At 43.7% G+C, this 15,248-nt stretch overlaps 2 protein-coding genes across 2 annotated transcripts; one reads left to right on the top strand and one right to left on the bottom strand.

The window, feature by feature from the left end:
- The first annotated feature begins 1,567 nt into the window (after positions 1-1,567).
- On the top strand, positions 1,568-9,678 carry tmprss9 (transmembrane serine protease 9). The gene is made up of 16 exons (XM_084922211.1): positions 1,568-1,983; positions 2,512-2,735; positions 2,878-3,005; positions 3,087-3,154; positions 3,233-3,408; positions 3,505-3,549; positions 4,200-4,313; positions 4,472-4,637; positions 5,746-6,020; positions 6,170-6,312; positions 6,949-7,222; positions 7,309-7,422; positions 7,506-7,674; positions 7,754-8,019; positions 8,361-8,497; positions 9,095-9,678. The coding sequence occupies exons 2-16, from the start codon at positions 2,594-2,596 to the stop codon at positions 9,254-9,256; spliced, it is 2,379 nt and encodes a 792-aa protein (XP_084778337.1). The 5' UTR covers positions 1,568-1,983; positions 2,512-2,593; the 3' UTR covers positions 9,257-9,678.
- timm13 (translocase of inner mitochondrial membrane 13 homolog (yeast)) lies at positions 9,666-11,888 on the bottom strand. Its single transcript, XM_084922212.1, has 3 exons — positions 11,635-11,888; positions 11,185-11,253; positions 9,666-10,709 (listed from the first exon to the last, which is right to left on the bottom strand). The coding sequence occupies exons 1-3, from the start codon at positions 11,752-11,754 to the stop codon at positions 10,611-10,613; spliced, it is 288 nt and encodes a 95-aa protein (XP_084778338.1). The 5' UTR covers positions 11,755-11,888; the 3' UTR covers positions 9,666-10,610.
- Positions 11,889-15,248: the final 3,360 nt, after the last annotated feature.

Raw genomic sequence — 15,248 nt, 5'->3', positions numbered from 1 at the left:
TTAGCCAGCAAAAAAAAAACCCGTCAAATGCTTAACAATGCAACGCCAATTCCAAAACAGTTGGCACGTTCTTTAAAATGTGCACAAAAACAATGCAATGATTTGCAAATTTCATAAATCTGTATTTTATTCATAATAATTTTCTAAGTAAATGAGCCATTTTAAGATGTGATGGCAGCAACATGTTGCAGAAAAGTTGATATGGAGGCTACGAAAGAGGTGAAGTTATGTTTGTGTGTAGTTGTACGAAACAACTGTTGCCAGTTGAGGCCCAACATGGTCGGCTGTGGAAGAAGCATCTTAGAGACAGTTTCGCAGAAATATGCAAATTGTGATGAAAATTTTAGAACTTAAAGACTCAATATGTCTACAGTACAAGACATCATCAAAAGAGGCCAAAAATCAAAACTTTATTAAAAACAGACATGTACCTGTTGTGGAAATCACTGCACGGGCTCAAAAACACCTCCAGAAATCACTGAACACAGTTCACTGTGTCATCCACAAATGCACATTAAAGACAAGAAGAAATCATCTGAAGAGAAGCCACGTGATCCAGAAACGTCCCGGCCTTCTCTGGCGGAAAACTCAGTGTGATGGAATTTAAATTCTTATTTGAAAACTTGGACTAAAGACGAGCGGGTCCATCGGGCTTGTTGTCGGCACCAAGCTCAAAAGCCTCCATCTCTGCTGTCACGGGGGGGGGGTGTCTGTCTGTGGACGTGGACTATATGCTGAAAGGTTTTTACAGGTTTTAGACCAACACATGCTCCCACCCAGTGGTGTCGTTTTTTCAGGCAAGGCTTTGCATATTTCAGTAATACGATGCTGAAACACATGAATCTATTACAGCAGCGTGGCATCATAGTGTGCTGATCGATGTGCAGTCCAGTTTCACCAGCTGCAAACATCTGGAGCACCATGCAATCACAAAAATACAACAAGGCCAGAGCTGATTTCTGTCTCAACCCCCTGACTTCACAGCGAGTGGTCGTTGTACTCAAACACCACCTGGTTATGTTCAGTGATCCGTGTGAGCGGCCAGTTAACAGTGTGATGATGTCGGTCATGAACTTAAAGTTTTGAAAGGAATACTGGGAGTGGGTGTTGAGTGTGAGAAGATAAACTTCAAGCCTGTAAACACACCAACAAAGAGGCCGTTGCACCTTTGTGCTTTAGCAGGGCGGAGGAATAATCCCAGTTTGCACCTCGAGCTTTACACGGAGCATTTCTTAGTTTACAGCAGAACGTGTCCATTGTTTGTTAAAAGTTGACCCATGTGCTTTGAAATGAGGGACAACTGTTCCTGTTCAAATAATTACAGAGTAGTTGAAGTGTGTTTTCAGGTATGGAAACTATGAATAAAGCCTTAAATACACTTTAAACTTGTGCCACCATTAACCTCGATGCAAGAGGTCAGTAAAGTGACAGACTGGAGGCGCTGTGGGCCTTAATGGTTTGCCAGCTTGTTGTAAGTGCAGAACTTGCAGCCAGGAACAAAAAGGCCGAGTTAAAGGAGGCTCGGCCCCTCCTCCTTCTGTTGCTCAGTCACTGTGTCAGTGGAGCACTGACGAGCAGCACCGGAGCCGCTCTGGAGCGTTTCGAGCCATTTTCACCTCTGCTTTGTTCCAACTTGCTGTACTGAAGGATGCGTGTTTGATATTTACCCGGAGACTGTGGACAGCAGGTCAGCAGCTGCAGGTCAGCTATGAGGTAACAGCAGAAACACCTGTGCACACCGGGGTGTAACCAAAGGGATCAACAAGGATGGAAGGAGGGTCTGCCAGAGATTTGTGAAGACTTACCGACTTTTAAAGGCAAACAGAAAAAGGTGGGTTACCTGCGGGACGGGGAAAAGGCACGCCTCCTGGCCAAAGGAACAAATAGCGGACCTCTTGGTGTCCTCGCCCGGTCTTCAGTCTCTGTTCTTGCTGGAACTTCGGGATGTTGTAAATGTCAGTGCTGAGAGCAACAGATGAAGAGGTGAGTGAGTCTACCTCAGAACATAAAGCCTGCATTGTTTAAAGCTCCGCTGTGTGAGACGTACCTGAGACGCTGTGTGGAGTTTATCTGCAAAGATTTACGGACGTTTTCTTGTCTTTACTGTGACCTTTCCCCACATCTGATTTGTGATTGCCAAGCGACATGGCCTCCGTGGTTTATCTTACGCGCTCCTCAGGCTGCGCCGCCGGGCGGTAACTTTTTTTGTACTTTTGAATAGTTTGAGTAGTTATGATCATTATTTCTTTACTGACAGTTTTTGAGAACTAAAAGTATCTTTAAATTTAACTCTAAACTCTAACTCTAAATTTAAGCTAAAAGACCCCGCGGGGTCTGTATGTATATGTCAGATAAACTTCATTCCTGTCTCTGCTATGCCGGCGCTGTTGTCTAGTCTCTGTGTTATGAATATCATCCTAATCATAAAAGTGTCTGTTGCTGTTTAAAATCATGTCCCCAGTCTCATGTCACACTAACTCCAGTGACACGCAGCACGTTTATTTCACGCAGGCTTGAATCGTTTTGTCTGTGAGGCATTATGGTGCTGGAGACAGTCGACGGTGGGTTGTGACGGCTGTGCCGTGAATCCAACATGGAAGCGCAGAAGGATGAAGGCCGAGGGCCGTGGTCATCTTCGCCTCCCGCTCCCTCCAGCTCTGTCTGCTACAGGAGCGGTCTCATACTCTTCCTCCTCTTCTTCCTCATTATTGGCATCTTTGTCGGCCTGGTTATAGGTGAGCCTGCACACGAATGTTGGGTGTAATGTTTTGTGACTCATTTCGGGGTATCAGACGTTTTTAAACCAGCATGAACCGTTTAAAGATTTCACTGCAGATGCGATCACTTACTGATAACTTCCTCCTGCTTTACCCGCAGCGTACCTTGTGCAGGAGCAGCATCATTTCATGGAGACAGTGGAGCTCAGAGGTCTGAAGTACGATGCTGCACTGCAGGATAAGAGCTCTGGTTTCTCCATAGTACTGTCCTCAGTTTTAAAGTCCAGGGTTAGTGCTGATTCGCAACACAACGAGAGCGCAGGTCTTAATTTTAAAGGTGTTCAACTGTTACTGATTCTCACCTTTCAGATTAAAAACGTCTTCACCGCCTCATCCATAACACGTCACTTTGTTGATTGCAGCATTGTTGCCTATGGGTAAGCACTGGGTCATTTATTGAAGACACAAACAGGATGTAAGATGGAACATTGCCAGTTTTCTTCTCGCCTTCCTAGTAACATCAATGGAGATGTGATGGCGACGCTCCGACTCGTCTTCAGGGTGTCCAAGATCCAGCAGTATTCAGAAAACTTTGTTCAGGACTTGCTGAGTGCAGGGCTCAGCTCATCGATGCACGGGAAACCGCTGGAGGTGCCTGAGTTTGGACAGATCGACGCTGTCATCCTGCTGGGTAGTAAAGCTGTCACCAGTCTGTGTGTTTCACCAGAGTCTTTACGTTTATTATGAGTGACGAAGATCGTAACCTATCATTCCTCCTTCTTTGTAGGAGCCAGTGGAAAGTCATTTTATGCTATTGGAGACAGTATGATAGGTAAGTTACACACTCGCACGCACAAAACCAAACACACATTTGTGCTGCAACTTTAACAGTAATGTGCCGCCAGCTGGATGCCAGAAAAATGACTGTAAAAGTACTTACAGGAAAGTAAAGTTACTGTAAATGAAATTTACAGTGAAAACTGTAAAAAGGTATTTGAACACTTTATAAATTTATAGCAGTGGAAATGTAGTTTATCATTTACATCTTTATTTGTATAAGAAACGGATACATCAACCTCTTTATCTGACTTCCATAACCTCAAAAAAAGTATTTTCATTTCTTTTATTATTATCCAAGCTAAACTCAAATGTTCACCTAATGATGTCACTTCCATCTGGAATGAATGGCTTTGCCGCACAGACATCCGTCCTCCTCCCAAACATCCATTCATTCATCATCCTGTTAAATCGTGCATCATGTTCAACAAAGTCTCAGCTTTTCAGGAGCCAAAAATCGGCCTTTGTGTTCTGAAACAGTCCACTTTTCAGCTCATCCAGCAGGTTTTCAATGTGCAAATTTATCTTTAGAAGTAAGAATTGTAACTTTAATAAGTCACCAGTTTTGCAAAAACTCTACTATGTATTGTTGTTGTTATTTATTCATTTATTTCATGCATATTGAAAGTATTTTTGGCTCTGCAGCCAGCTGTCCTGACAACACTTTCACCTGTGACAGCGGAGAATGTGTCACTAAAGTAAACCCAGAGTGCGACTTCGTCCCAGACTGCGCAGATGGATCTGATGAAGCTCGCTGTGGTGAATGACTCCTTAAAATAAAGCAGACATACCACAGTAGCTCCGTTATTCCTTCTGTTATTAACGAGTGTGCATCGTTACCACCGACCTGAGCAGAATATACTGGGACATATCTGCTTTTAATCACTTACACTAGTTTTTCTTCACCCAACCCACAGCCTGCGGTACGCGTCCTGTCATGGGGAGTCGGGTGGTGGGCGGTGAGGACACACGGCGAGGGGAGCTGCCGTGGCAGGTCAGCCTGAGGTTCCATGGGCGGCACATCTGCGGAGCCACCATCGTCAATGAACGCTGGCTCGTCAGTGCAGCTCACTGCTTTGAGAGGTAGCTCTGATTTAAACCCGTTTAAAAACAGTCGTTTGAAATTGTTGGATGCTAATCAATACAATCATTAAGCTTTCGACCTTCACATGCTCAATGCCATCGTTTGAGAGTATGGAGAGGTGAAATGTAGCTTACAGTTTACAGGTGCTTTACAGAAGCACAGCACGGACTTACTGTATACAGCACTGTAGTATTTGTATGCTTTGCTCCTTCCACGCTATTTTGGAGGTAAATACTGTCCTTGGTTGTTCATGCTATTCATTTTAAAGCTTTAATTATAAATTGTTTTTCAAACACACGTCTACTAGTATTCTTTGCCTCGTTGGTACATCATCATCATCACCATCATCATCACCTTTATTTATAAAACACTTTAAAACAACCACAGCTGACACAAAGTGCTGTACATTTGAACTAAATAATAAAATTACATAAGATATAAATAAAAGCAAAAATAAAATAATTAAATAAATAAATAACTAATTTAATTACAAGAGAAACTAAGTCTCACTGAGGTCAAAAGCCAAAGAATAAAAATGGGTTTTAAGACATGTTTTGAAAGTGGACAGTGAAGCGGCCTCTCTAACTGCAAGGTCGGGTTATTCATGATGTAGGAGCAAAGATAGAAAAGGCCCCGCCCCCTCGAGCAGCTGGTGCGTGGGGATGAAGAAGCTCAGAGAGGTAAGGCGGGGCAAGACTGATAAAGATACCCAGCAGTACGCAAGTAATAAAGTTATCTACCAGTGCACCATTAAATTAATTTGCATATTACTTCATCATTAATTATGATGTATATGTTTCTGGGTACTTTTACTTTAGCAATGTTTTGATCCTTAGGTTTTCCCACTATTACTTAAACAGGGCTATGATGCTTCTTTCACCACTTTGCAAACAGTTACATAAAACACATTTCCTCATGTGCTGTCCTGCAATAAATCAGTATTAGGACACATCTGCACATGAGCCTGGAAATGATTTTCAGTTTTTTCTGTTTTTGATCAAATATTCTGTTCTGGCTTTTGAAAAAATGCTAGAAAAGTCCTCAAGAAACAACAATCCCATTTCATGAATATACACCATCATTTATGATTGCCTCTTCTGGTTTTAGGGTCAATAACCCCAAAGAATGGACAGCCCTGGTTGGGGCGACGCTGGTGAGCGGTGAGGAGCCAGAGTCCAGAACGATTAACATCAAGTCCATAACTGTGTCTCCAGACTACAACCCCATGACCACGGACAATGATGTAACTGTGCTGGAGCTGGAGATGCCTCTCGCGTTCAGCTCTTACGTGCAGCCTGTCTGCATACCCTCCCCATCTCATGTTTTTGCACCTGGTCAGAGCTGCATTGTGTCCGGTTGGGGTGCCGTACACCAGTTTAGCTGTGAGTCCGCAGGAATGCACACAAAACGCAACAGACGAGTCATTTAGAAAAGAAAATCCTAAAAACTTGTTCTTGAAAGCTGTCGTCTTGTCATTTAAGGTGAAATATGACAAGTGGGAGTAATCAGTGTGTCGTGTGTTCTTCTGCAGTCACGCTGCCCTCCACGCTGCAGAAAGCTGTGGTCAAAGTCATTGACTCCAAGGTGTGCAATAAGTCATCTGTGTACAGAGGAGCGATCACTCCAAACATGATGTGTGCTGGATTCCTGCAGGGCAAGGTGGACTCGTGTCAGGTCAGTGGTGAAAACGGTTCACATGCAGTGGCTGTAACAGGATGAGAAAGGGGGCATGTCTATACCTATGACCTATGACCTATGAAGGTCTGAGGATCGCTAAAAATATTCACACCGTTCTCACCTTAAAAACTGAGACTATGAGCCATCTGTTCATCTCAACCGTGTGCTGTTAATTATACCGTGAGAGGCTCAGTCTGATAGAAATCCACTTCAAAATATCTGATGTTGCATAAATTGTCGAACACGTTTTGGAAAATTTTATATCTCTGTACGTAAAATGTTATTTTTTAGACAAAAATATGAACTTGTAAGAATGTGTAAAATGCACTTATTACATAATTGTTTCAACATTTAAAGCAATAACTGTGAGTTACAGCAGCTGATATTTGACAGTTGTACATGTCGTGCCCCTTCTGTCGTGTTGTCTCCCTGATAAAGACAACATGCTCTGAGACATATCTCCCAGTAGCTCCGTGACTTTCAAGGTTCAGAGCTGATGCTTAAAAGCGTGGTGATTAGCCTAATGATGCTAATCCTGACCGACCAGGACGGATTACCTGATGCTGAATAGTTGAAAGTTACCAAAAATGACACTTTTCAGAGTATCTGTCAGCTCATGTGTGTCATGTGCAGGGGGACTCTGGAGGACCTCTGGTGTGCGAGGGGGCCCCGGGAAGATTCTTCCTGGCCGGGATAGTGAGCTGGGGTGTGGGCTGCGCTCAGGTCAACAGACCTGGGGTTTATTCCCGTGTTACCAGGCTCCGTAACTGGATTCTAAGCCAGACTGATCCCACCTCGGTTCATGATTATGGCCAGCATGTTCCCACAGTGACAGAGTTTAATACCCCACCAGCACTCGGGACCTCAGCTGAGAACGTGTCGTCTGCAGCAGGGCTACCACTGTCTGGTAATGTCAGCCTGAAAGCTCCTTAATCTTAAGAGCTTTATCGGTTACTGAGATTCATTTATTTAATCTCTCCGTGTTTTTTCCAGCCTTGAATTGCAGTGGAAACTTTGAGTGTAGCTCCACTTCCTGCATCAGCAAGGTCAACCCGGAGTGTGACAGAGCCGCAGACTGTCCCAATGGGGCTGATGAAAGAAACTGTGGTAAACTTAAAATGCACGAAGGACGGAGCGTGAGGAATTAAGGGTCATTCTTCTTAACTGCGTTTTGGGTTTTGTTTTTTAAGACTGCGGCGTGCGCCCTGCACTGGGCTCCCATAGGATCGTGGGTGGAGTCACAGCTCGGAGGGGAGAGTGGCCTTGGATCGGGAGTCTTCAGTACCAGAGGCTTCACAGATGCGGTGCCACGCTCATTCACAATAGGTGGTTACTGACTGCAGCGCACTGCTTCAAAAGGTATTTCATACATTTATATCAAAACTCGTTTCACTGAAAGCTCAGGAGTGATTCTAATATTAATAACTTACATCTAAAGTGACTCTACTCCCAATAACTGGGCCGTGAGCCTGGGATCTGTGCTGCGATCGGGGGTAGGAGCCCTGGTCGTTCCCATCCAGAGGGTAATCATCCACCCGGCCTTTAATGGCACCAACATGGACCACGATGTGGCTTTGCTGGAGCTGGCCGTCCCAGCCCCGATGTCTTACACCATCCAGTCTGTCTGTCTTCCATCACCAGTACACCGCTTCTTAAAGAGCGCAGAGTGCTACATCACAGGGTGGGGATCCATGAGAGAGGGAGGTGAGAGATGAACCCACAAAACTAAACGTCCTGCATTTAGAGGTCACACAGGAAAAAAATGAAATGTCTTTACTAAGAAATAAAGGCAGGGGAGCACGAGAGGTGAGATCATTTTCACGTTATTGACGTAACTCAGCCTTCAGAGGTAGAAACGCAGGAATAGCTCCGTGATCCGTGGCCTGTTCGGCCTTTCACGAGTGAATGTGATATGACTGCAGCCTTCATCAGCTTAGCTTCTGACTTATCTGCCTCTGAATGGAATTTCGTTTCCACAGCAACAAAAAAACTGGTACTCAGGTGTTGCGATCACACCTGTTCTGTGTGTAATGCTCTTTCCTCAGGTTCATTGACCAACCTGCTACAGAAAGCTGCTGTGAACATCATTGACCAGACGGACTGTCAGCAATCATACGGTAGCGTTCTGACTTCAAACATGATGTGTGCGGGATTCATGGCGGGAGGTCGGGACACCTGCTTGGTAAGATGTTCTCACAGACTTCTGCACTTCCTGTTTCACAATCGTTAAAAAGTTCCTAACCTGGAGACTTTTAACATCAGGCTGGTGCACTGCATGTAGTGCTCGGAGGCTGGAGGAAGTATGACTGTGGTGTCTTTACAGTGAATGGTTAACCAGGCCGGAGCAAAGTCAACCTTGATCTCCCCCCTTACAGGCTTCTCTGGTTCACCTTTGGAAAAAGGCTGACGAATAAATTAAGGTTTAAAAACAAGAATCAGATGTAAGAGAAAAAAGTCCAAAAAGAATAAATCTAGAAAATGTGACCGCCTCACAAACGCTGACCTGATAGAAAATGTACGCTTTCTTCCTCAGCGAAGGCAGGCCACCCCGCTGCACCCTCTCCATAATCGTCTTATGTAACGAAACCCTCACGCATTCCTGTTTCGGTCAGAGCACCTGGCTCAGCTGCAGACTGACTGACATTTACTCCCCTGCTGCCATACTCATCTTCAGTCGGCTATTCTGCTCTTATAAATGAATTAATCAATCAACACTTTATATAGAATTTAAAGTTATTTAAATTCCAAATGAAACTGTTGATGTTTTTTGATATTGCAGGGAGACTCTGGAGGGCCGCTGACGTGTCGTCAGCCCTCCGGTCAGTGGTTTATCGCTGGAGTAACCAGCTGGGGACACGGATGCGGCCGAGTCGGTTTCCCGGGAGTTTACACTCGTGTGACGTCTATCAGGAGCTGGATATCCACATACCTACCCTTCTGATGAAGGAAGAACTGTGTCTGCAGAGAACTGAGGTCATGCTAAACAGCCACACACAAATACTCAGTGTACACAGCCCTGACCTTTGTGACCCTCCGGTCACGGGTGCTGGCGGTAGTGCTGTGCTTTACCTGAACTGAGGAAACAACCCTGAGCTGTGGCTTAAACATTCATTCACGGATCATTTGGAGTATTTATTAGTTATTTATTGTCATGGATGGTAAACACACTGCACGTGGCTTTGTGTATTTTGCGTGGAGAATATGGGATTCATTTATGGGTAAATGTAATGGTATTGTGATCTTTTACTGCAACGTGGATTTGTGGGGAAAGTCTACTCTGTACAAAGTCAGTGACGTGGGACTCGGTGTCGTTCTGTTGGTGGATATTTTTGATCAGAAACGAGAGAACACCTGATTGATTAATTTATTATTTTTTCTTGGGGAAAAAAAATCACTGATTGCCAATGATGTTCACAGCTTTTCTGGCTCCTCACACAAACTCAGGAGGTTCCCAGACATCTAACAAACCGCACACACACGAAGCTGAGAAAGGTGCAGTACCCCGTCAGGGCGAGGGAGACCCCGCTGAAACAAACCCACTACTGTGGAGGGCAGCAGATAGAGTGACAACCAGATAGAGTGACAACCAGAAAACACGTCAGACAAAACAGTGTTGTTCTCCAGGTGTACTTTGATATAGGTCTGTTTGGAGGCTTGTAAATGTCAAATTCATGCTGGTGAAAACACCAAAACGCTTCTCGATTCTTCTCTTTTTTCCTTTAAGGCTCCAGGAAATATTTAATCTCTAAGCACAATCACCCGGCAAAGAATGTGAAGCAGTGTTTAAAGGAGAGTCTGCAGTGACTGAGAGAAGTTTACTGTTATTGGTATTACAGGCAGAAGCATTCGATGGGCAGGGAGATGAGTCACAGTAAGTAAGCTGGGCCTATTGAGCCAAACTGCACCTGGAGTCCTTTTAGCGGCACAGCAGGCTCCGCCTCCTGCCACAGCATCAGCAAACACTTTAAAACACATTCACACCTAAGCAGGTAATTTAGTGTTTCCAATCAGCATGGCAAGAACCCGCAGAAGATGACTTATTATATTTCTAACGTAAAACACAATCAATTTAACATTGGTAGTGAACTGTTCCTCAGAGCAAAATAAAAACTGTCCACAGAGACACCGTTATGGCTGCAGTCCACAGGCTGTGCTCTGCCTGTCAGAGGTACTGTGACAGATGTTGTGCCGCTACGTAGCAAAGTCGTGCACGGCGCGGGCCCTCCTGCAGAGCACTGCATCGGCCCTCGCTGTGTGCAGCAGCCTGAAGAAGGGAAAGATGAAGAGAGAGGAGTTCACATGCGAGCTCTTTCTCGCTGCAGTCTGGAGTTGTATGTTCGGGACACGGTGTTCCAGGCGTCCATATACCGGTCCATACACATGGCGATACACTTCTGTTAGGGACAAAGCAAAAAGAGTCCAGAGAAATAAATCACTCGTGGTCTACAAAGAATTTAACCGATTTAAAACTGTGATTAATACCAAAAATTTTTATTTATATTTTTATATATATATATATATATATATATATATATATATATATATATATATATGCTAGGAGCATTTCTGCAGGGAGAGATAGACCAACGCAGATCAACTCTAACCGACACACTGATGAAGACTCAGGAGTCGATACACGTTGGTCCATCTTATCCTACGATAAACCTGATATATTATTCTACAAGATGATGGAGTACCTCAGCAGCACCTTATGTTTTTGCGCTTGCATTTGCCCCACTCAAAAGCACCTGTCAGGTAAGCTTTAGAGCCCTGCAGCACTTTCGTTATGCCCTCCTGTTTTCTTAAAACGTGATCACTTCTTTGCTCAGGGCAGCAGGGCATCACTGAAGCGACTCAGCCAGTGCATACCTGCTCAGAGTTGTCCAGTGTGCTTCCAGGCTTGCCTATGCACTTCTTGAAGCATTTATCGGTCATTCTCTGAAATATGAAAAACAATGTTTTATTAGCATTTACTACTCTGACAGCAGCAGCAGCGCAGAATATTTGCATGACTTTTTAAAAAAACAGATATGTATTAAAAGACCCTCCAACGTTGTGGCTCAAAAGGATCTTTTTGTGTCGGCAGCATTTCAGTGCTGGCTCGTGTGTTTCTATGAGCCACGTATTAACATGCTGGCAGGATCCATCAACCTTATGGAAGTTATTGCGGGCTAAAAAATAAAACAGTCTTACACACAGAACGAAAAACGAAGCTACTGTAAAGCTGTGTAGCTCTGACCCGTAAGGATAAAAGCACTCAGCACTTATTTGAACCTCAATGTGCGCTTGCTAGCTTAGCAGCCGTGTTCATTGATTTACCTGCAGCAGCTCCTGAGCGTTAGCCACCGCGATCTGGACCTTGACCTGCTCCATGATGGTACCGGTGTCCATTTTCCCGCCGGACCCTCCTGCTGAGAAGTCTGAACCAAAGCCGTCCATTTCCGCCTCAGTCGTGTTCTTCAAACTCACCTTTGCGGAGCTTCTTCCAATACACGTGCAAACAGCCGCTGCTAGCCTTAGCCGGCGTTAGTTTCCGATGCCCTTGACAGAAGCTGTGCCTGTTGCGTCATTTCCGTGTAAGCCACTCGGTTTCATGGGAAATGTAGTTTTTTCCCCCAACATAGGCTATACTGCTACAAGTAGCATTTCTCCTACAGATCAGGTATAGTACTACTATGTATATTTACATTTGAACATTTAAAAACGGTGTTTTTGTGGGACCATGTGGGACATGTTGGCAATACAGGGAGGTACTGTGCGGGTTTGCATTCAGCATGTAAAGGCCAAATAAATGGTATTTAAAAGCAACTCTCTTGCTAAGTAAATAAAATAAGGATGAAGCGGATCTGAACTTTATGCAATAGTTTTTACATAGTCCTGTTATTTCTCCTGTCTGTTAATCATTATTAGATTTCATCATCTATACAATGTTTACTGAGCCAACGTTAGCATTTTTCTAGCCAATTAAGAGACACGTGTAGTGTCACTTTACGTCACATTTTTCCTTGTGTGAAACTAATGAAATTATCCAGAGGAAAAAAAACGATATAAAGTGCGGCTAAATTTTCTGTTGGATAATTTGATTCAAAATCTGCAAAGCGTGTAACGTTTAGGTGACTTTCCCCCCCCTATTGGTTTCAGAGTTAGCGCATTAGAGTGTTGGGCATAAAAATCCAGACTTTAACACATCCCGCAGAGCCGGTCAAAGTGCGGCACATTGTCTCAATATGCGTGACAGGGGCGCAAGGGGTAAAAAATGCGGCGCAGTCCAACATGAAGAAGGGCATCTGGTCACCCCTACGATTAGCACATGATCCACCTTAACAAAAGTGCTTTTGTTTGCCACACGGTGGAGCTGTTCTCCGCTAAATACTCCCTCGATTTTGACTAAGTTCAGTTAGGCTCTTTCACAGTGTGCTGTAAACAGTTACATGTGTCGATACATGTTTGTGACTGCTCATGAAGCAGATATTCTTTGTGCAGATCAGCACCATGTGAGGTCAACTTTCCTGTCACTGCACATAATAAGACTTTAATCTGCAACGAGGCTGATTTTCCTCTACTGAAATTAATTTTGTATTCATTTATTTTCCACCCATAAGTCATAATTTTTATTTATTTTATTATTAACTAAAAATAATAATAAAAAATATTTAATGCACCCCTTAAATTTAGATTGTGAGATTTATTTAAAATAGTTACACACGGACATCCTTTGAAAGGAGCAGTCACTCTTTAAATTGTAGTCTGAGCACAAGTTTTCCTGATCTCTGTGTGTTACTTTGATCAGGATACACTTTATCCTTCTAATGACTAAACTGCATTTCTCTTCCATCTATGGATGGGCTGTCACTCTAAAAGGAGGGACAATTCTGTCAAATCTACTTGTTTAAAGATAACATCATTTTAAATAAATGTTAGGACTAAACATGTCAGCTGTCCTTGATAAGCGGGTCATGAGCCAAAACATTTACTGCAGGCTAAAATAAATGAAAAGCCAGAGTTGCCTACAGGAATAGAAAGTCAGAAGAAGCTCTGTGCTGTTTGCGTTGGGGCCCAGGGTTAGGGATGGCCTCTCCAAGGACCCCCAGCTTTATGTTTCAGACTCGATGACCTCACTAAGAGGACCACCTGCCTTGAGCGAACAAATAAGCGGTACAGTGTAGTCAACAATGGAGTGGCGGTTACTGTCATCTAAACAGACGCTCACTGAGTGGTTTATTGCACTGTCGGGGGTGTTGATGAACAATCGTAGGGGGTCTGATTAGTGTTGCGCCTGCCCAACAGTAATTAATGACCAGTCATACAAAGCTTGGAACAACACACACACACACACACACACTCCACAGACCGGTTAGGCTTGAAGCCCTGGGGGTCGAAAGGGCCGGGGGAGGGGAGGAGTGGGTTAAAGTTCAGCAAAATGAATTAACCCTAGATTACAATCATGAGTTCATTAATCTAATCTGCTTAAATTCTTAATCTCCTTCAGGCACACTTGTGTGCATAAAAGCATTTGGCTCTTCCAGCAGTAATGAGCAGAGATGGGCAGTAACGCGTTACTGTAATCTGATTACTTTTTTCAAGTAACTTGACCAACACTGGTAATGAGTAGCGGCTACAATTGTTATAAAATTGTGAATTACCAGCCAGTTTATGACTGTCAGACTTTGAGGTATTGCACCAGGATGTTAGGTTACTCCAGGACGTTTCGCTGTATGAGAAAGAGACGTTTGCTTACTTGATAAATGAGATGCACTCAAATGTAAATCCCCTGTCAAGCAAATAATAGGAGAGGAAGTAGTGGATAAAAGGGAAGACGGCTTAAAACACTGCTTCTCTCATCCACACAAACTCTGAAAGCTAAGCAGCAGCAGCAGTTTGTAATCTTCAAAAGCAGCTGCTGAGCGACACTAAGAAGGAGTTCAAAACAGGAAGAGAGGCAGAGGAAACCTGAGATGTGGGGCACCCACTCTGGTGGACTTCAGTCTTCTCGGTGCACAAACAAACCAGTGTTGTTTAAATCCATGAGGTTTTCTCTGCTGACTTCTATTACGCTTTTCCACAGCAGACACTGTGGCCTGTCAAAGCACGACAATCACTAATAACATTAGCAGAAATTCAAATCCATTTAATTCACCCACTGGAACAACGTGAGAGCCTTGAAACTGACACACCTTAACAGAATAAATTGTTCACATCATCAATCACACATGTAGACATGTCAGGGCATGTCCCAGCAAAGGCTGGCACTCGCACAGACGCTTAATTGTTACATTTTCTCACTTTAGTCTCTTTTCTAAAACTTTGAGTTGCAAACGAGTACAAGCGGGCCTGACTTAGACGACTCCTCACTGACCTGCTTCTCATCCTGAGAGGCTGCTTGGATCCGAGGCGCATTCTTTATGAATTGTTGCAAACCTCACGAGTGCTTAATTCCTGCAGAAAATGCCAAGAATTCAGCTGAAGAAACAATCTCACAGCCCTCAACCTGCAATCATATGATCACTAAGACTGTTGTTCCAGATATTTTACTGATTGTCCGTCTTGTATGATGTGCGAAAATCCTTCAAGAACTTCAGTATGCAGTTTTCTTACTCTAATCATTAATTTTTTAATTCTTTGTCAACCTGTGGATAGTTTACATTCCAAAATTAAAATGTACACAGTTGATCTGTCCATTTTCTCCCACTTATCCTATTCGGCATCACGAGGGGGCTGCTGGAGCCCATCCCACTGCATGGAATAGGCTCTGTTATCTACATGGTTGCTATTTTTGTGGTTTTCAAAAATAATCAAAAGTTTTGGAATTTACTGCCACAGTGTTTATTCTTGTGAGCATTATGGAAGATTTGTGCAACACTGAGACCTCTGAGTTATAAAAATGGTGCAAAATAATGCAATAGCTGACCGAGTTGGAAAAAAATCTGAAAAAA

Source organism: Perissodus microlepis, chromosome 23 (assembly GCF_051167445.1).
Source record: "Perissodus microlepis isolate ML-2025 ecotype Zambia chromosome 23, ASM5116744v1, whole genome shotgun sequence".
In the NCBI taxonomy this organism is placed as follows: Eukaryota; Metazoa; Chordata; class Actinopteri; order Cichliformes; family Cichlidae; genus Perissodus; species Perissodus microlepis.
The sequence above is the reverse complement of the archived record's forward strand: the minus strand, read 5'-3'. Positions and strand labels throughout refer to the sequence as shown.